This window comes from Plodia interpunctella, chromosome 26, assembly GCF_027563975.2.
Source record: "Plodia interpunctella isolate USDA-ARS_2022_Savannah chromosome 26, ilPloInte3.2, whole genome shotgun sequence".
NCBI classification, from domain to species: Eukaryota; Metazoa; Arthropoda; class Insecta; order Lepidoptera; family Pyralidae; genus Plodia; species Plodia interpunctella.
The window spans coordinates 5352727-5373662 of record NC_071319.1 but is presented as its reverse complement, the minus strand read 5'-3'; the positions used below and the strand labels follow the sequence as shown (position 1 = coordinate 5373662).

General features: G+C 33.3%; 1 protein-coding gene and 1 long non-coding RNA gene across 2 annotated transcripts in view; one reads left to right on the top strand and one right to left on the bottom strand.

Moving 5' to 3' along the window:
• The window catches only part of LOC128681164 (pro-resilin-like), a 40638-nt gene extending 23003 nt beyond the window's left edge, over window positions 1–17635 (bottom strand). The window contains exons 1-2 of the mRNA XM_053764824.1: window positions 17595–17635; window positions 9459–9499 (exon numbers count right to left, since the gene is read on the bottom strand). Of these exons, the coding sequence (XP_053620799.1) occupies window positions 9459–9479 (21 nt within the window). The 5' untranslated portion in view covers window positions 9480–9499; window positions 17595–17635. The remainder of the gene's footprint in view (window positions 1–9458; window positions 9500–17594) is intronic.
• Window positions 9509–13030, top strand: LOC128681167 (uncharacterized). The gene is made up of 3 exons (XR_008405940.1): window positions 9509–9728; window positions 10953–11121; window positions 12700–13030. It is a non-coding gene; the product is annotated as an uncharacterized LOC128681167 (long non-coding RNA).
• Window positions 17636–20936: the final 3301 nt, after the last annotated feature.

Below are 20936 nucleotides of genomic sequence, written 5' to 3'. Positions count from 1 at the left end.
TTATAATGTTCTATAGGTATATGGAGATACTGCTTTTTCATAATGTGTGTAATCCGTTAGTTGTCAAGTCACAATACAAGTGAAAATACATATACACGTTGCCTACTTGAATTATTTATCTACATGAATTCAATAGCGGAAATTGTTCTTATTATAATCCTATCTATACTATTATTATAAAGAGGTAAGCGTTAGTGAGTTTGTGAGTTTGTATGTTTGAGGCGGGTAATCTCGGAAAATACCGAAACGATTTCAAAAGTTATTTCACCATTAGAAAGGTGCTTTATCCAAGATTGCTACAGGCTATATTTCCACGGGAGCGAAGCCCCGGGCAAAATCTAGTCACACTATATATAGATTGTCGGTAGGTGGTAGAAGTCATGTGTCACATGCCTTTAGGCGACTTGAATGGAATCTGACACCAGTTTTAGTAATAACACACAAAATTTTAAAAAGGGTTGCATTCCGGCAGTACCCGCAGAAATGAAAACTTGAATTACGTTGTGTATTTTTGACGTCTTACGAATTTTCGATCAGGATCACGTGTCCTGACGAAAGTTCAATATTTTATACCCATCACGAAAAGTGCACAACGCCGCCAAAGAAGTTTTCCCTTCGAAATTTTAAAAACAGACTCTGATATCGCTGGCATCATCTCATCTGCTAAAAAAAAATGGTTGCCTGTAAAGTCGGTTTTACGGGCGAAGATTTTACGTGACAACGTCTTTTTACGCGCGCGGCAGACCGATCATAGTTGAGTGGGAGAGAGACGCAAGGCATTCGGCGGGCCTCTCCCTCGTTCGGTGACTCATCGTAATGTTACCGGGCGTTACACTTTTTCATAAGTGACTCCCAGCCGCAACCTAATTTAAGACGTTGTCACGTCAAAAGACCTGATGGTTTCCAAACATTTGAACACACATTTCATTCCAAACATAGCTACCAACATTCTCGATTAAATTCACTTTCAAAAAAACTAGATCAACCCAGCCGTTTGTCTGCTACGATGCCACAAGCAGACGTACAGATATACAGACACGTTTAACTTATAACGTTGGGGTTAAAAAGACTAAATTTATTATATTTGTTTTTAGTGTGTGACTTGTTGACGTCCTTTATATGTGCAAAAATGTCATTTTTCCAAGCAGCCAAATAGGCATCCGGTCTATTTGAATGGTAAGTGGTCACCGTAGCCAATGAACGCCTCTCTATTGTACATTTTTATACAATTACGTAATTTAACCAGAAAACACGAAGGTAATAATAATTACACAGAGGCCCTTTGGAATAGGTCAAATGGCGTTTGAACCTCAAAATAAAATAATTATAGGTAGGTTGAATTATCTGAGCGTTGATTGCCGTGTACAATTAGTTATGTAAGGGTATATAACTTTTTGAATTACCTATTAACCTTTAAGGCGCCTACTTAACTACGGTTTTTACCGCGTTAATTAGCTATAATATTTCTCATTAACCGTTCAGTTGATTTGAAATAAATAGGAATTTAACTAACTCAATAGGACCGGATAAGGTATGTCAATTGTCAAAATTATACATGTTCAGTTTTGCCAAACAAACCGTTCGTTTTGGTGTAAATTGGCACATGTCTCTGAATATAAAACATTCTTGGACTTAATTTTACATATAATTTTAAGTAATATCTGCAATATTATTATTTCCGAGGCTACAAACTACACAACACCTACAATCACCATTTATAGGCAATCCTATTAACATTAAAGCTCGCATCATGTCCAAACTAACAATTAATTGACCATTATCACCGTAACAATATAAAAACAAAGTCTCGTGACCTCTCGAGTACCTATTTAATATCGATTAGCATCGATTATTTTAATCTATCTGTTTATCTAAAATTCGAAATTATCGGTTATATTGTTGTAAAAAGTATGGAGGCGACTTACATAAGTTCTTTTCGTTAAATAACTTATACAAGTTGATCGTATTTTAATTGGCAGATTAATTTTCTCATATAGTTTTTGACACCTAAGTGCGCAAAACGCAAAGTACGTATGCCATTTTTCTAAACGTCAGCGGTGCGCCAGTTAAAATCAACGTCACATATATTTGTCGGTGAAACTCCCCCATAACATTAACCATAGTTTTAACTATTACAATAGCAAATTATTTTTGGGATAGGTGTGTTTTAATTTTAATTGTAATTATATATTCAATGGTAAACATAAATATATAAAAATGAAACTACTAAATAAATTAAATAAATAAATATAAATATATAAAAATGAAACAAGTGACATATGTACCATTTAAGTTCGTGTAAGTGTTATTATATTATACAACAATACACGTAATTTTGATCCGTCCGTGAATAGACCAATCTTCTCTGACATAACATGTTTCATATTTCAATGTCACCTCTTGACCTAGCGCGTAATAATCGATAGTATACAACTAAGAGCGGGTTGCACAAGTCAACTTTAACGTTAACTTTGACCTGCGTAGAAAAACGCAAAGTACGCTATTTTGTGTAAACGTCGGCGGCGCGCAGGTTAAAGTCAACGTCAAAGTTGACTGGCGCAACTCACCCTTGCGTTGCACCAGTCCACTTCGACGTTGTCTTTAAACTGCGCTTATTTATTTTGACGTCAACAAGTAACGTATATCATCCTAAATTGAATAAAGAATTTTGAATTAGAATTTGATTATTCGTAAGTGATTTTATTTGTAAGTTTTTTTTTATTTCTAAATGCATGTTTGAGTGAAGCTCTCGTCGCGTGTTCTCTCCGAGTTGTAAACTCACATTTAACATTTTTCTACCCGTCGCAAAAAATTTACAACGCCGCTAAAGAAGTTTTCACTACAAAAATTTTGTAATCGAGCGGGAATCATCTCATTATAGTTTTCTTTCAAATTGAATTTGTATAGGATGTGTGATATGAATAGCAAACAATAAACATTTGAAATCATTGGAATTACTCTAATCGTTAAATCTTCGTGGTTAGATTTAAGTGTTAACCAGAGGTTGAAGGTTATCTAAAAACGCATTAAAAAAATCTTAAAAGAACGAGCCACGACTAATGCTTTATAGCTGTAACGTGCAAATATTACCTAAAATTACTATGTAATTGCCATCACCGATAATCACCGAATAGTAATTAACATTGGTTGGCGATGTTTGTTTGGAAAAACTGAATGGGATGTAATAAGTTGGTTATGCGAGATATTATATTATATTGTATATGTTACTGGCCATACCCGATTTCAGGATAAACTAGTTTTGCCTAGATTAAACTAATTCTTCCAACATTCGATAGGATAAACTGGTATTGCCCAGGCGAAACTAGTTCGTCCAATGTAGGAAAAAAAATATTGTACCGGCCATACCCGATTTCAGGATAAACTAGTTTTGCCTAGATTAAACTAATTCTTCCAATATTCGATAGGATAAACTGGTATTGCCCAGGCGAAACTAGTTCGTCCAATGTAGGAAAAAAAATATTGTACCGGCCATACCCGATTTCAGGATAAACTAGTTTTGCCTAGATTAAACTAATTCTTCCAACATTCGATAGGATAAACTGGTATTGCCTAGGCGAAACTAGTTCGTCCAATGTAGAAAAAAATATTGTTTGTCCTAGGCCAGGCCAAGTTTATCCTAAAATTGATTTGTCTGGTAACATATACACTAGTGCATTTGATTTGTCTGGTAACATATACACATGTACACGAGTGCATTAAACGCTTCTTCACAAAATGTCCCTTTTGCGTCATGTTCTTTCCATTTGAAATGGAGTTTCGACAATTTTCTAACTTACGTGGCACAATATGTTAAATATTTTCATTATTATAGTTCTATTATATTATCTTTGTTAACTCTGCCTAAAAAAAGGTATGATATCATATTATAAAGCCAAAATATATATGGACTGTAGGGACAGACACACAGCGGGAAGCGACTTTGTGTAATACTATGATGTAGTGATAACTCTAGCAGTTCCATAAATTTTTATCCACACATTAATATTAACATGCGTTTCTTGAATACCCAAAAGGCTTAGAAATCTATGAGAATATGATATAATAAGACTAATCACAATAATGATCACTGACATCTTCATAGCATAATATATTGAGCGTAACAATGATAGTTAGTATTATTGTATACACATTAGCTATAGCTGTCAGATTTGACGGTTGTCAGATTGGAGATAGAAGGAGATATAGTGTTGGTATGAAAGTATGAAGCCTACATCCTGTTCGTTTAGCGGCATGTCGAAGTATTTGAGGTTTCTTTTAAATATATTTTTTGAGCTGTCATGTTTGTTTTTCTATGTAATTCATTCTGTGATCGATGGTAAGAAATCCTTTCCTAAATGCATTTTTTGTAACAATTTTTATTAACGTAATAAATAAATAAAATTTTAATAAATAATAAATAAAATTTAGATAAACCTAAATAACTGTTACCAACTGACGTAAAAAAATTAGATGTATGTATTGATCAGCATTTTAATCTCTGAGGCCATTCGAGAATTTAAAATACAAATTGGACTTTTCGGTGTCCCTGTGAGAGGCGATTTTAATATAGAATTTAGATAGATAAACTCTTTATTGCACCATTCACAAAGGAGTTATAAGTTACAACAAGATATTCAAACATAATAAGTGAAAAGGCGGACTCATCGCTAATGCAATTTCTTCCAGCCAACCTTTGGATGGAAAGAGGAACAAGTAGACTAAGAGGGTGCAGTAAACTTAACAGTATTAAATAAATTGACAAAAAAATAAAATATTAAAATAAAAAGATATAGGAGAAATATATAAACATACAGACAAGCGTAAATGTTGTTGTTATAGAACAAATAATAAATATATAATAGATTAAAGAAGACTAATATAATGAGACTTTACTTGCTTCCTAAATGATGACAAGGTTTGGGCGTTGCGAATTTCAGCCGGCAATTTTAATATCTTTTAAAATTTTAAGTTAGGTATATTAGTCATATTTATATATATATTATGATGGAAAATGATCTTTTTCTGATTGGCCCGAGTCTTGGATATTTATCTACATATATATATTTATTATAAAATATAGTATTTGCAAGACTCGAACTTAATTTGGAGCTAGATTAATCTGTGTGATTTGTCTTAATGTATTATTATATTATACATATATAAAGTCATATCATAGTCACATCTGTTATTTCCGTAATCAATAGACCGCTCATTATGTATAATCGAAGCTACCTTATACGGTTATTGAGAGTGTGATATTTAGCCGAAGGGCGTCGACGGAAATCCCTATTATTATATGCTTGTATGTTTGTTTGTATTAAATTACATAAATGCTATTTAAATTGCCAGTAGAATACAATGGAACGTTAGTACAAGCCAAGAATGCTGTTTTTTGAATATAGTTACAGTTTCGCGTCTATATCCCGTGCGGAGTGGACGTAGCCATGAGTGGAAGCTGAAATCTAAGGCTATTCAACAACAGCAAAATAATCACAAAGGGTAAAACTGTCTGTCCGTCTGTCACCAGGCTGTACGTATTTCACGAACTCTGATAGTTAGACAGTAGATTTTTTTTTACAGATGATGTATTTCTGTTGTACTTATATGTTGCCGCTGATGATCGTGCACCCAGTAACGACTCCAGACATGGGAATACCTTAACGGCTCACTATTTGTCATTTTTATTTCGCGGGTCTTTGTGTTTAGATTCCTATTCGTAAGTTTTATAGTTACACTGTTAAGTTGTGTACATAACTTAATTAATAAAATAATAAGCTAGCTGATTAGTGGGCGCAAAATTAAAAAAAAGTTACGTCAACGTTATCAAAAAACTCTTGGCCATAATTTATTACTTTATAATGACGTATCGACATATCCTGCATTGTAATTTATCAATATTACTTCGGTAATTATCGTAAAAATAACGATATTCCGTAATAGCTACCGTTTATTAGTTCATTATTAACAGTCGAAAGTTAATACTTTTGGGTATGAAGCGCAATTTATAAAAGACAGCGGATAGCGACCGGATCTTATCAATTTATTTCGGAACTATGCAGGTTGTCTGAATACTTTCTTTTAATGTTATCTTATTTATTATTTTATAATAATAATAAAGAATTTATTATAATTAATATGTTCCTCCTCTTTTGGAATTCACGGCACTAAGTCCGGTCCTTTGAGAGGCTTGCGTGGGGATATGGATCCAACACGTAGAGCCCCTTTGGAGAGTTTCGATGTCATGTAGGTCTCCCGGCAAATTTTATTAAATACTTCTTGAGAGCAGTCCTTATGTTATTTATAACTTTACTTATATTGAACTTAAAATGCACTTGTTGATTTGCAACCCAAAATGTTATGTTGTAGGTGTGAAATGAAGCTAAATAAAGGAAAGCGTAAGCAATAAGGACATGGTGGCTAGGTCAGAAGTCTCATATTATTTATCACAAAATCCAATCAATCTGGCACAGACACAGTCTCTTCTTCTTGACCTTATCCCATTCATGTGGGCTCGGCACAGTATGTAAGTTCCTTCCATTTCGTTCTGTCATTTGCCATATCCACTGATACTCCTTTCCTGTTCGTACTATCCTTGACACACTCCATCCATTTCTTCTTAGGTCTTCCTATATTCCTGGAACCCTTTACTTCCATCTTTAATGCCCTTTGAGTGACGTGATTTTCATCTCTTCTTAAAATATGCCCGTACCAGCCTAACCTATAACTATGTAATTTCTCATTAACTGGTGCTACTTTCATACTTCCTCTCACATACTCATTCCTTATTTTATTTAATCTAGTTACCGCCTACATCTAACTCAATATTCGCATAGGCAGACAACAGGAACAGACACAGTATCACGTATTTATTTATGAAAAGTGAAATCAGTTCAGTCAAAATTTGGTTTATTTTTGCAACCAAAATTAAACGATATTTTAATTTTATTGATAAAACTTTTTACTACTTAAAATTTTTGAGTGTGATTATTCTATGGCACGTCAACCCCCTTGGAAATGCTATTGTTACCAAAGCGATGTCTCTTAGTTTCTCTTACGATATACACGTAATGGAATGATCCTATTTTAGGGTGAAACCACAAGACGCAGACATCTTATGGAACTACAGAATTTGTGGAAACGCTTATCGCTTATGGCTCAAACCATTCAAATATTTGTTCAGCGATGATTGTCTCACAGCGGGACTCCGATTATGAGTTTCACTGTGAAATATCGATGCCACATCTCGATAAACCCGCAATCGATTCGATCGAATGTATCGCTCGTTTATTTAGAATTATGTATGTAACATTTATATACATTCCATTGAAGTCAATATCAGTTTGCGGAATACGAATTTCTTATACGATATTATACGATAATTAAATTTATAAAATGCAATTTAGATACTATAATGAGGCCAATGACAGGCTACATACCGGTCGTAAAGACGAATAAAAGGCTGTTTAGGTATGTGTTTCTTGAAAACATCTGAAAAGTGTCTTTCAAACATTTTCAAATTATTACAACTAGTTGTTCGCCGCGAACTTAAACCTTGCGAAGACAATAAATTTTTGACGAGTGGCAAAGTTGTTAATATTTCAAAAAAGGCTTAACCGATTTTGTCGCCCCACGAACTTAAAAATTCTATTGACAGATGCTACATACCTTACTTATTTACTTACTACTTTTAAATTTCATCAAAATCGAACCTTTGGTTCGAAAGTTATCGTGTTACAAAAAAAATATTTTTGCCTCAAGTTGACTTGTATACTTCACACGCTTCGCTCGCTCGAACAATAAAATCCAATAAGTAATGATTAAGAATTGTCATCCTGCTTTTATAACAGCTTTTGCCAGCGGGTTCTCCCGCGAGTTTTTCCCGAAATTTGGCACACGGGTAGAATAATTGTATTCTACCCGTGTACCCAGTTTCGTTCGTGTAATGACAAAAAGTAACATGTTCTAGTGTATATTGGTACACTAAAACATGTTACTTTTTATCATGAAATTCCCCCAAGAGTGAAGCAAAGGGGATAGCCCTATAGGAGTAGGTAGGGGGGGATAGGGGTGGTCAAGAAAATGCTTATATGTCATACATCTTTTGCAACAGTTTAGAAGTCTGTCATTAAGTATAACTGTGCAACATACTCGTACATCTCAATAACACGGTGACCTACCGGGATGCAACTAATGCATGTGATGACACGTAAATTGCAGTCAACAATGCAGTGGAAAGTGAACTTTGGGTCTGTATTATAAGGCGCATAATTGAATGGTTTATGTGGAGATGTGATGTAGTGGATAAGGATGGGGTAAGCAAGTATGGATATAGATTTTTTAAAGACTCAGGTTGTTCGCAAGAGTAAAAAACCTACCTACTTCCTCTTTATATAATAATAGTGTCGAAATAAATACTACTAAATTTTATATCTTTATATCTATACTAGATGTTGCCCGGGGCTTCGCTCCCGTGGGAATTTTGTGATAAAATATGGCTTAAAGCAATCTTGGATAATGTAGCTTTATAATGGTGAAACAAATTTTGAAATCGGTTCGGTAGTTTCGGAGATTATCCGCCTCAAACATACAAACTCACAAACGGTTACCTCTTTATAATAATAGTATATATATATAATAAGTATTTTAAAAACACACAGTTACTTGTGTGTTTTTGAAGTAAATTTTCAACCCCTATTTTTTGTGTACTTTAAATACTTATATTAAAGTAACAACGGTAATAACAAATAGTCGCATTTATTGTGATAGTGTGGAAAAAGACTTTTTTACTCGATATAAAACATATAAAATATTGAGTCCATCGCCACAGTAACCTATCCTATATGTCGCCTCGCGACGTCATGTAAGTAATCAGAAAACAAATGGATGGACAAAATTACGGCATGTCTATCTCGTAATCGAAATGTAATGAGACGAATCTGATTGTATGTCTTCATGACTTTCAGTAAGTAGCATTGTATTTGATATAAGTACTGATATTCCACGTATAAAGGTACGTTATGGTGGAAGTTCTAGTTACGCATATATCCTATTTTACCTTTTTTAAAAGAGATATTATAATTTATAAGGAAAACAGATTTTAAGCTCTAGTTTCCTAGCGGCTGAAGCGGAAATAAAACCAATTTAAACTTGTATATTTTCTTAGCCGATTAATCATCAACAGCCATTTAAACGTCCCCGCTGCTCTGCGCAAACTAGCGCCACCTCACACTTTAATTAATTTGTTTTATTTATTAGCGAAAATTAAAAAAAATAAATTCTTTATATTTATTATTTTATACCTAGGTATATTTAAGAAAGTATCTATTTTTTTAATTTGTTATTTTTTAATATAAAATAACAAATATAAAAAATCTGTTAATATATATTTTTTAATTTTCGCTATGATTATTTCGATTCGTCAGCCGATTAATAAAAAAAAAATAGAAACACTTGCTTACCTTTCTGCTAGTCGCGTTCATTTTGAATTTTGTGCTGCTGCCTGAAAAAAAAAATGACACATTAACAAATCGAAGAAAATCTATATTAAAGTCATGTTTCATTATTAGTCGGATTTTTTTAATGAAAATTACAAGTGTGAAAATTGATACGTATCCAAATTAAAATTAAGTATTAAAAATGTCAGTAAATTATTAAATATGAAGATGAAATAAAGAAATTATTAAGTTACCGTGTCTGCCATACTGTTTTGTTGTGAAATAATTTTGGAAGTATGTATTTGGTATATTTTTATCCCATGCCCAATTACTCTCTACTTTGATCTAAATTAAGAAAGTTTAGCTTGATAGAACGACAGAGAAACTGAATTTAAACGTACGTGTCCTCCCGTTGATATCGTACAGTCTGCCACAGAGAAATCTGACCCCCTAAGAGATGGTGTTCAAATCGCGGGGGGGTCAGATTTCTCTGCGGCAGACTGTACATGGCGACTAAAAAACACAGCCATGGTAGATGATTAAAAAAAATATCGTTCCCAAAGAAGACGTCAATAGAATTCCCGAATAGGGTTGACGTCAAGCAGACGGCCGATAGCAAAATCACATTCGAATCGTTAAATTTTTAAGGTTTTATTTTCTGTCCTCGGCACAGACACTCGTCACAGACGGAAACACGTGAACATGGATGAAATACATTAGTACGTGATGGACATTTCAATGGCTCTAGGAATACATTTTATTTATTCCACGAATCGCACTTGAAAAGTATCTAATCGTGTCGGTGCCATTTGAATAGGTGCACTGAAAGGAATACCTCAACTTTAGTAGGGTGCAAATTATCGCTCTGCTAAGAGTCATAGTATCAGCAAATGTCAGATTCACAAACAATGCTCTTTGACCTACCAAATGCTTTAGTTTCACAATAAAATGAATTGCTTGCTTTTATTTTATAATAGCTGCGCTTCGGGACCTCGCTCCTATGGGAGTTTCAGCATAAAAAGTACCCTATGTGTTGTTCCAGCTTATATTCTACCAGTGTACCAAATTTCATAACAATCGGTCCAGTAGATTTTGCGTAAAAATTTTTTGATTTGATTTTGCGAAAAGTAATTCGAAACTCCCACGGGAGCGAAGCCCCGGGGCACAGCTAGTAAAAAAAAAGTAGTAGTTTGTCTAAAAGATGACTTAGTAAAATGAGATTTAATATTGCAACGCGAAAGTTTAAAAGTAGTTTAGACAAAAAGAGTCTTTAAAATAGTTTTTATTTTATTTTAATATTTATTGATTTCATCATGAAATCACGTGGACCCGTGTGTTCTAATCACCTAGTTCTGTCACTAAAAAGGTCAGTTTAGATATAAATAACATAAAGTAATTACACCTCACTTGAAGAGAACTAGTATAACGAGCTGGTGCAAGTGCAAAAAGAAAAGTAGATACACTTCGAGGCACGGTAACCCGGTCTGAGTAATTAATTGTTTTTTTTTTTTGTTTCAGCACAATTTTTAGACACTGTTGAACAAAAGGAAAACACTGTAAAAAAATTTTACGCAGTTGATTTATTTTTTACAAGGAAATTGCCATAAATATGCTATTAATAATGTATATAAACTATTGAAATGGTTTTCGAAAGCAGTATAATTATGATTTTGTTTTTAAATTATAAGTAATTTCTTTATTATAAGATTAGTTATAGAATGAATATTTTTTAAATTTATTCTCAGCTTCTTTTTTTTACAAATATTAGTGAAATACATTTAGATTAGAACTATAATAATATAATAAATAAATAAATAATATTAGGACAAATCACACAGATTGAGCTAGCCCCAAAGTAAGTTCGAGACTTGTGTTATGGGATACTAACTCAACGATACTATATTTTATAACAATACATATATTGATGAACATCCAAGGCCCGGGTCAATCAGAAAAAGGTCATTTTCCATCATGACCCGACCGGGGATCGAACCCGGGACCTCTCGGTACACAGGCAAGCACTTTACAACTGCGCCACCGAGGTCGTCAACTGGTTGAGACGAATGGTCCTCATAGAAAATATTATCTGGTTTATTCCTTGTTTTGTATCTATCCCTATTTTCAGTGTTATACTTTCAAAATGGACAAAATAAAGGATTCAAGACATACGTAATCAAAATACAATACAAATACAATATTTATATTAAAGATTTTACTATTATTAAGTGAACATAATTACTTGTCACTAAGTGTACAACGCCTATTAAATGTTAAGTAATCAATATAACCAAGTCAAAAGGTCTGGTTTAGTTAATTAGAGTAAGTAAAGGTACGGAATACTACACTGCGCCGCTGGGTTTGTCCGAATTGTCCGGCGGAAATAGTATAGTTGGTTACGCATTATATAATGAGTTATACTGCTTCTTTCAAGTTGTGCGTTCTATACTAGCCATTATGACACATTAGAACGAATATATACTTAATATTAAAATCGAACAAACAAGAATTACCAAATTACACCTATGAGTGAGAACCTTTAAAATATTAAAATATTTTATTTAGTTTATCGTTTCCGATGTTTCTCTGTCCAGAATCAAATCTTGCAAGTTAGATTTCACCTACTTCCAGTTGACCTACAAAGTTGAAATTTCCCATGTCGCTTCAGTTTCCATGACAATGCATTATTATGATAAGCATGGCCTGTCGGCTCCCAACGAGGGAACTCTTCAACGGTTACACATGGTAAGGATATGTTTTGTTTGTCACGCGCTGAATGCAATACGATCGCAACAAAAGCTTATGTGAAAACTCACGTTGTCATCGACGACCTCGCAGTGGTAAAGTGCTTGTCGCTGAACCGAGAGGTCCCGGGTTCGATCCCCGGTCGGGTCATGATGGAAAATGATCTTTTTCTGATTGGTCTGGGTCTTGGATGTTTATCTATATATGTATTTGTTATAAAATATAGTATCGTCGAGTTAGTACCCCAAAACACAAGTCTAGAACTTACTTTGGGGTTTGCTCAATATTTGTGATTTGTCCTAATAAATTTATATATCTCCTTGCGGCCCTTATAAATAGCCCATTATATAGTACATAGTATATACCTACCTTACACTATAAAGACCAGGAAATGAGTGCTATAAATTTAACTGCAAATTACATTCAAAATGGCTTTGTGTCCTAGTATTTTACTTGATAGTAATGTCAAGTGAAATTACTGCATGTCAAATTACTCAATATGGACTTTATGTATTGATAACAGGGACGAAATTGCAGTGAACATGGTTATGCTGCTGTGATGTTGGCTGTACTATTTAAACGTCAATCCGCGTCATGAAGACGAATCTTGTAAAATTTTATTTCTTTCATACTGCAAGTTATAAACACTAGGTGTACATAATTGATAAAAATGTTGACATCAATTTAATACAGATTGTGGGGTAGAAAATGTTTTTATGACTATTCAAAGATCCGTGTAATAGAAATACAAATGAAAAAATTCTGTAATAAAAATATAGTTCAGTTCAGTTTACTATATTTATATAATTTTGTATTTTTTTTTAACCACTTTAAATCCAGCTACATTATAACAGTCTAAGAAACGCGTTTTTAAATTATAAATCTTTTACAATTCTCTGACCTTGTCATTGCTCTATTATGATAGGTTAAGTTCTACTCGTGTCATCTAATTTTCATCTATATTGTCTTATTGAAATTTCTAAGTAAGTTTTATTACTTTTTCATAAGTTTTTATTTTCACTTTATATACTTTTACTTATATACCTACCTACGTATAAGTAAAGACTTATATTTTTAGGCTCCATGTCGCTCAACTGGAAAAACAATATTGTTCTTCCGGTTTTTCCAGTTTTTATCTATACATGTTAAAATTAAGCCCACTTACAATGTATGTATGTCTGTACATAGGAAAATTTACAGAAACATTACAGAAAAATAACTAAGCACTACAGATGGTCAAACTTGAATGGTATAGTTTTTGTTGCGTTACGTTGTTTAGAACCTGTGATATTGACAACAACAAGTTATGGGTGGACGCACGTAACAAACGCGGGTAAAGCCGCGTGAAAAACCCAGTTTGTTTTAAATCTATCTATCATAGATAAATAAATAAATAAATATATTAGGACAAATCACACAGATTGAGCTAGCCCCAAAGTAAGTTCGAGACTTGTGTTATGGGATACTAACTCAACGATACTAACTCAACGATACTATATTTTATAACAAATACATATATAGATAAACATCCAAGACCCGGGCCAATCAGAAAAAGATCATTTTCCATCATGACCCGACCGGGGATCGAACCCGGGACCTCTCGGTTCAGTGGCAAGAATCTTACCACTGCGCCACCGAGGTCGTCTCTATAATAATAACTGAAGAAATGACATTTGAGTTATACACACAATAGCCCCTACATAGTAGTAAAGGCTCCAACTGAAAATCAGTGTATTGCTCCTAGAGTAATAACACCACTGAGTTGTGGCCTGTTTAGATTACTGCAGCACACATAATCACCATTTTGTACTTACCCACTTTTTGTTTTTTTTTTTAATTTTAATTTTTTTGGTTATTATGGTGTGTGTCTGTACTTTTTTGAATAAATGTAGGATGGCAACATTAGGAAGAGAGAGAGAGATATAAGGTTAGAGAGGGATAGAGCTAGAAGTTAAGATGGCGTAAGGTTCAAAAATAGGAAAGATGTGTGAAACGACTTGGACACGAAATAAAATAAAAGTTGGCTATTTTTGGTTATTTTTGGATCCCGGTTTCTACAAAATTTTGGGGGCTCGTCCGGGTATTATTATTCATTCTACTTATTGCTTTATACTTGTTCTATTCTTAATAACAAAATCATTACTTGATTTTCTGTAATTTTCCTTATTTTAAAAGGCTTGGCATGTATAGAGTTCCGTCGTATGACACAATCTATCATCAAACCAAGTAGAGTAGTGAAGCAAATAGGTTTAGTGCCAACCATCGTGACTACTTATTCAAATTCAAATGATTTATTCAGAAATTAGACCTTCACAGGCACTTTTTCACGTCAATTTTTATATCAAATAGTTATTTCTCACAAACTTCAAACTACTGGCATTTCGGAACGACCTCTGCTGAGGAGAAATGCCGAAAGAAACTCATTTGAACAGTGTTGGTACCTATCATGCCAGAAGGGCTTATATAAATATTTTATACATGTTTACAAGATTAAAACAAATCTATACATGTACACATATAATAAACTGTTAGCGGGCTAATATCTGTAAGTAGAAGATATTAAAACAATATGTATTATGGGGATAAAGTACGGAATTAATGGTAGCTTAAATATTATTTTTTTTAAATTTTTGTCTGTCTGTTTGTATGTTTGTTCGCGCATCATGCAAAAACTACTGGATCATTGAATTTGATGTGGTTTTCACAGCTGTTGGAATAATCTAACTTAAAATTTGGTATAGGTTTTATCGCAAACCATTGCTTAGACAATAATAATATATATAATATATATAATGCTTAGACAATAATAAGTTTGAGAGTCGCATTAAATATTAGTATGGACTTAAAACTCCTTCTATCATTCGGGGGTTAAAAATGGAAAACTATAAACACGAATGTGTAATAAAATCCTTTGGCATTTTTTTTTACTTTTCGCTATAATTCCATAATAATATTATAAAGAAAAACGACTTGACCTTGAATTATGATGAAATTTGGCAGAGAGACAGACGAAACCTTCAGAAGTGACATAGGCTACATTTTTATGATGGTTTTACCCGAGCGAAGCCGGGTCGAGCCTCTAGTTTATTGATAAAATAATGATAGTGGTTATAGAGTATGGTTGGCCTAGTCTTAAGCCACGATAATGTGACTTATTGTGGTCTGTGGTTATTGCAACGATTTATATTTGATTTATTATTTCATATAAAACAAGAGGTTAATTTCATGCAAATTCTATTTGGATTTCAGCCAAAAGCTACTTATAACACACTAGATGTCGCCCGGGGCTTCGCTCCTGTTTGAGGTGAAATATAGCCTATAGCAATCTTGGATAATGGACCTTCCTTATGGTGAAATATTTTTTTAAATCGGTTCAGTACTTTCAGAGATTACCCGCCTCAAATATACAAACTCACAAACTCTTACCTCTTTATAACAATAGTATAGATTTGTATCGCTTAGTTTGTGGACAATAATGAACTTGTAGGTATTTTTTAATCATATTAATGGTTATTCACTATCGCATATAACACGGAGTTGACTAAGCTTGATGGTGTAATTGGGCAGCAATTTTTCGCATTTATCATAAGCTATTTTAAAATTACAATGACGACCAAAAATAATGACATCGATATATATTTTGAATGTCTTTAATCTTACTCGATTCGATTAATTGTACAGGCACTTAATCCGCAAAATTATGTTCAGAAATATAAGCCGATTTACAAAGAAAATGGTTACAATGTGAATTTTAGCGAGGTCGATGCCCTTTTTCAGAATTGATTTAAACATATTTATGTAGTTTATTTAGAAAAGTCTCTCATATGTGTCGAAAGTTTAACTCCTGTAGAATTATTTAAATAAATATGTAATGATAATTAATACATTTTTTTATGAAGTGGTTACGACTGTACAGCTTGAAAGGAGATCTCGCATTGATCTCACAGATGTCCATAATGGATAAAGTGCATACTAAAGTATCTAAGTGGAATGAATGTCAATTAATCAGAAAAATAGACCTTTCTAGACACTTTTTACATCTTAAAAAGTCAATTAAAAATAGTTATTTTTATTCGTTCTTCTTTTTTAATATATAATCGTAAGGTCGAAAGAGATGCGTGGCGAATATTCCACCGATATAAGAAGAATTTACCAGATGTAAAGCTAATAAAAGTGTGGTAAAAATGTAGGACTAGGTTTATCTTCCAGGCATTAAATGCATTCAATGGGTTATGTATTCATACATAAATTTATTATACATGTAGATATCTATACAAATAAATTTTAAAGGCTGAATGTGTTACTAACCGCTTAAAATATGACTGTTTTAATGGTTATAATACATGCTTCTTTGATTAATTTTGAAAATAATAAATTGACTGTTTAATCGACTATTTGTATAAAATATATCTGTATGTTATCCTTATTTACGACAAGAGATATATATTATATATATCTCTTTATAAATGAGGTTAAAAATTATCAAAGTGCACGTGAGAAAAGGAAATACTACTTTACTTTTTATTATAAGTAATACAATTGTAAAATTTAAAATAGTTATAAAACGACTCTCAGCCATAAGTGGCCGAGAGTCGTCTTTATTTGGAATGACACACACATATCGACTTCCTTGACAATATTAATCGTGTGGTTCGCCATTGCCTTCTCCATTTCACACGCTAGACAATGCATCTTTCCTCACGATGTTTTCCTTCACCGGAAGCAAGTGCAGTTCGATGAAAATTACTACATATACCCGAGTCAGACATATTGGTATACATAACTTAGAAAGTAACATTCGAACTTGGGACCTTTCGGTTCCACTCTAATTAATTAATACATTAAACAATTATGTACTCAAAAGTTCCTTTAGCTGGTATATATTTTAAGTTACATAATATTAACGAATATGTCGTGTCATCCACGAATAAAAAGCTTTCATATATTTTTCTGTGTTTTAAAGTGTCTTAGTTCGGATTATATCTGTTTGATTAATTAAATAATTCATGTGAAATTGAACGTTTAAATTTAAATGAATAAAAATAATACTAAAGCTCGTTTCCAATTCAAAGCAATGTTTTGTGCCTATGTATTTTTTTTACACGATTAGCATTGTTATCCTTAAACAATGTCAGCTTTGTTTATACGGGTTTACCTTTTTGTAAACATATTTGTTTGAATATTTTAACTTACAATTGAATGTAAATAAACGATTTACTAGTTTATTCAACTTGTATTTTTGATCATTTATATAAACTGCAAAATATTTGCAGTTTTCTTTCAAAGCTTATTAAAAATTCTCACAAATTTTTCCCGAAATACTTTTCCAGAATTAACCTCGTAAAATACGTGAACACATTAAAACTCCCATAGAAAACAGTATGGCAGACACAATCACATTCACTACACAGCACTTACGTCGTCTCACAACAAACTTCTTGCGACTGAATGTCGGATGCAACTGTGGATCTTATATACGTGATCTTATTACGGTTGCATACTCGGATGCGCGTGGAGGGGCATTTCCGCGTCTCCCGGAATTTCGTTTTGGCGCCTCCGTGACCCCCAAATAGGATAGGTCGAGTTTAAACTAGCTTTTGCCCGCGGATTCGCCGTTTTATTGCTGTTAGCTGTAAATACAGAATGAATGGTGTTTTTGGTGTTGATGATTTTCGAAATTTCGATGAAAAAACATCAACATTTGTGTGTTTTTTCCATTTTCATTGAGTCGTTAAAGAAATTTCCTTTCTTGTTTCGTCTTGAATATTCTCATATCATATTTTTATCTACACATGTAGGCATATTTAAGTTGAATCCAAGCTTTAATACGGTTCGAAAGTTATCGCGTAACAAACATACATACATAACGTACATTGTTATAGTTGATTTGTAGTCAATTATGAAAAAAAAAGAAAGAAACAACGAATGGTAGTATATTTATTTACGTTATTGCTTGATCATGATGATGACAAACTTATAATGAATTACTCTAACTACGTATATAACAAATTGCTTTTATGTTTTCCCGATTATTTGGACAACTTTAAGTTTTAGACAGAACATTGTTCAAAAACATGTCGCAGTGGACCCGGCTTTAGACGGTCATTTTATTTTGACGCTGACTGTACACAGTTCTATCTGGTGTAACTTGACATGCGGTCGACTGTATACCGAGATAAAGAACGGTGCACGTCAGTGACCGCTAATAGGTATGTCCTTCAAGTTTATATATGATTTCGGACTTTTTGCCAATCAAAAAACTTCTTTTGTTATCTTCCCCATAACTGAAAATGTAAGTTTATATATAGCTTCCGTGCTTGTTAAATGAAAGGACATGAATATCAATTAATATCAGTTAAAATAATCGATGTGTACTTCTGAACTTTTTAACATTTACTCAAAATCTACTAGATTTTGATGAAATTTGGGATAGACATAGTCTAAACCTGTGGTATTAATATAGCGTACGATTTTATAGCGAAAAAAAAATCGTGGTTGAAAAGTAATTCTCTATTTCGAACAGAATCCACATTATTAATGTTCTTAAAACAATGTGCGAAAATAAAACCGAGCGATCATTTATTTATCATCACATAAGAAGTCCACTGCTGGGCATACTGGACTGGCCTCTCCCAGAGACTTCCACAATAACCGACTTTGACGCCGTATAATTAATAAACATGTACCCAAGCTAACTGCGCTCCGGGGCTACGCTCCCGTAGGAATTTCGAGGTAAAAAGTACCCAACTTATGTGTTATTTGGTTAGGTCAGGTTATATTCTACCCGGTTTAGCGGCCCAGGAGTCCCACACTCAGTGCGTAACAGGCATAACCCTGGATTAAAAAAAAAATCTCAGCTATTTTTTTATCGCGTACTCTGTAAGACTGGTAAACATATATGATTCAAATTCGCATCTTTAGTTCAATTTTCTGTTTCCCGCTGCGTGTCTCTTCCCGCATACTTGTCCAATCCCGCTTCCAGCTATGTAAAGTCGTACCGTTTCCTACATATTGTGCCATCATGTTTTTTGCAATGTCCCGTCCTGATTCCCACTACGTGTCTCGTTCCCATTTCCCGCTCCTACTCCCACTTCCGCTTTCTGCAACGCGTGCCGTCCCATTTTCCATGACGTTTTACGTCCCTGCTTTTTATTAACCACAAACGTAAATTAAACATTTTTTGTATTTACTATTACTGTTATTTACTACAAAAAGTAAGTGTGCCAATTTTCAACTTTTTATCTTGAAAATTGTATTAATTCCCAAACAATCTTTCACCCCCCCTTATGAAGGAGTGGGGGGTAATTTTCAGAAAAATCTGAAATATCTATATATAATTTCCAAAAAGGATTTTTGGAAATTCTACTCCGAATGGGTGTTCACCTACACTCACCTACATGCCAAATTTCAGCTTCCCGCCCAGCAGTTTTTCGGGTGTATGTTGTCTGTCAGTCAGTCAGTCAGTCACGGTGTTTTATACTGATATATTGATACATACTGCGCCCATTATATCTATATCAGACTTTAATCGATAAAAACAATTTGTTTATATTCTGTTTACACCTTTCTACAAAATTTTAAAGTAATCGGCTCCGTGGATTGTTATTTTAATTTTCCTACAGGACTCCCTTATTTTCCGAGATGAAATGTCTATAAGATGTTAACCCGGGATTCCGAGGAATTTTTGATTCATAATTAGTTTTTCAATTATCCTACGGGAATCTGACCGTTTACCGGGATGAAATGTATCTAAGATGTTAACCCGGTATATAAGGTACCTACATACCAAATTTCAAGCAAATCGGTCCAGTAGATTTCGAGTGATGCGCGTTCAGATAGACAGACAGACAGACAGACAGACAAAAATTTCCAAAACTATGTTTTCATTATCTATATCAGTAACTAAGTATATTCCATGAAGAATTTTAAAAAAATATCCAATGCACAAATTTGGCCTTTCTGCAATTTTATTATATGTATTGATCACGAACGTTTCAGGTCGTTGGTCAATGAGTGTCTCACTCTACGTTCGAGATCGGCTTCAAAATTGAGTTACAAGATTCCACCCGAACATACAATACTTGAAGTTAAATAAAATCTTGTAAAACGCGAAAGTTAATTTAATTTAAAAATATTAAGCAGCAATCTTTTTGCTCATTACAATTAAAGGACAAAACTGTAAATCAATGTTACGACCAGCAAAAACGGGCGACACTATTGTTTTAGCCATTCAGGGATAGAACATACACACACGCGATTATCGTCACACCCATTATTAACGATACAATATAACATTGTTTGGGAAAAACTGGTTTGCAAATTGAAATTTTACAGAAGGTGTGTGTGTTATCTATTAATTCTATAATAAAAAATGAAAGATTTATTTATTCATAAAATTCCGTTCATTCACTATTTAACAAAAGTTTGCAGAAGTGTACGCAACATGCTTCGTCGAAAAGTTCATAGAAGCGTATCCGCCACAAGGTTAGTAACACCAAACAAAAAATCCACAATACGCTTCGTCCAAATAATTTCACCAAATTTAAATCTATTTAAAAAGCACCTCAAGTCTTTATTAACTGATAAATGTTATTATACTTTAAATGATTTATTTTTATGATAGTCTCGGATAGAATTTAGGGCTAGTATAAGTACATTATAATTCTTTTTTTGTTTTGGATTTGTAGTGGATAGCATGCTCCTCTTTATTTATTTACATTTGCATACCTATATTCGGTAAAACGACTCTCACGAGATGTG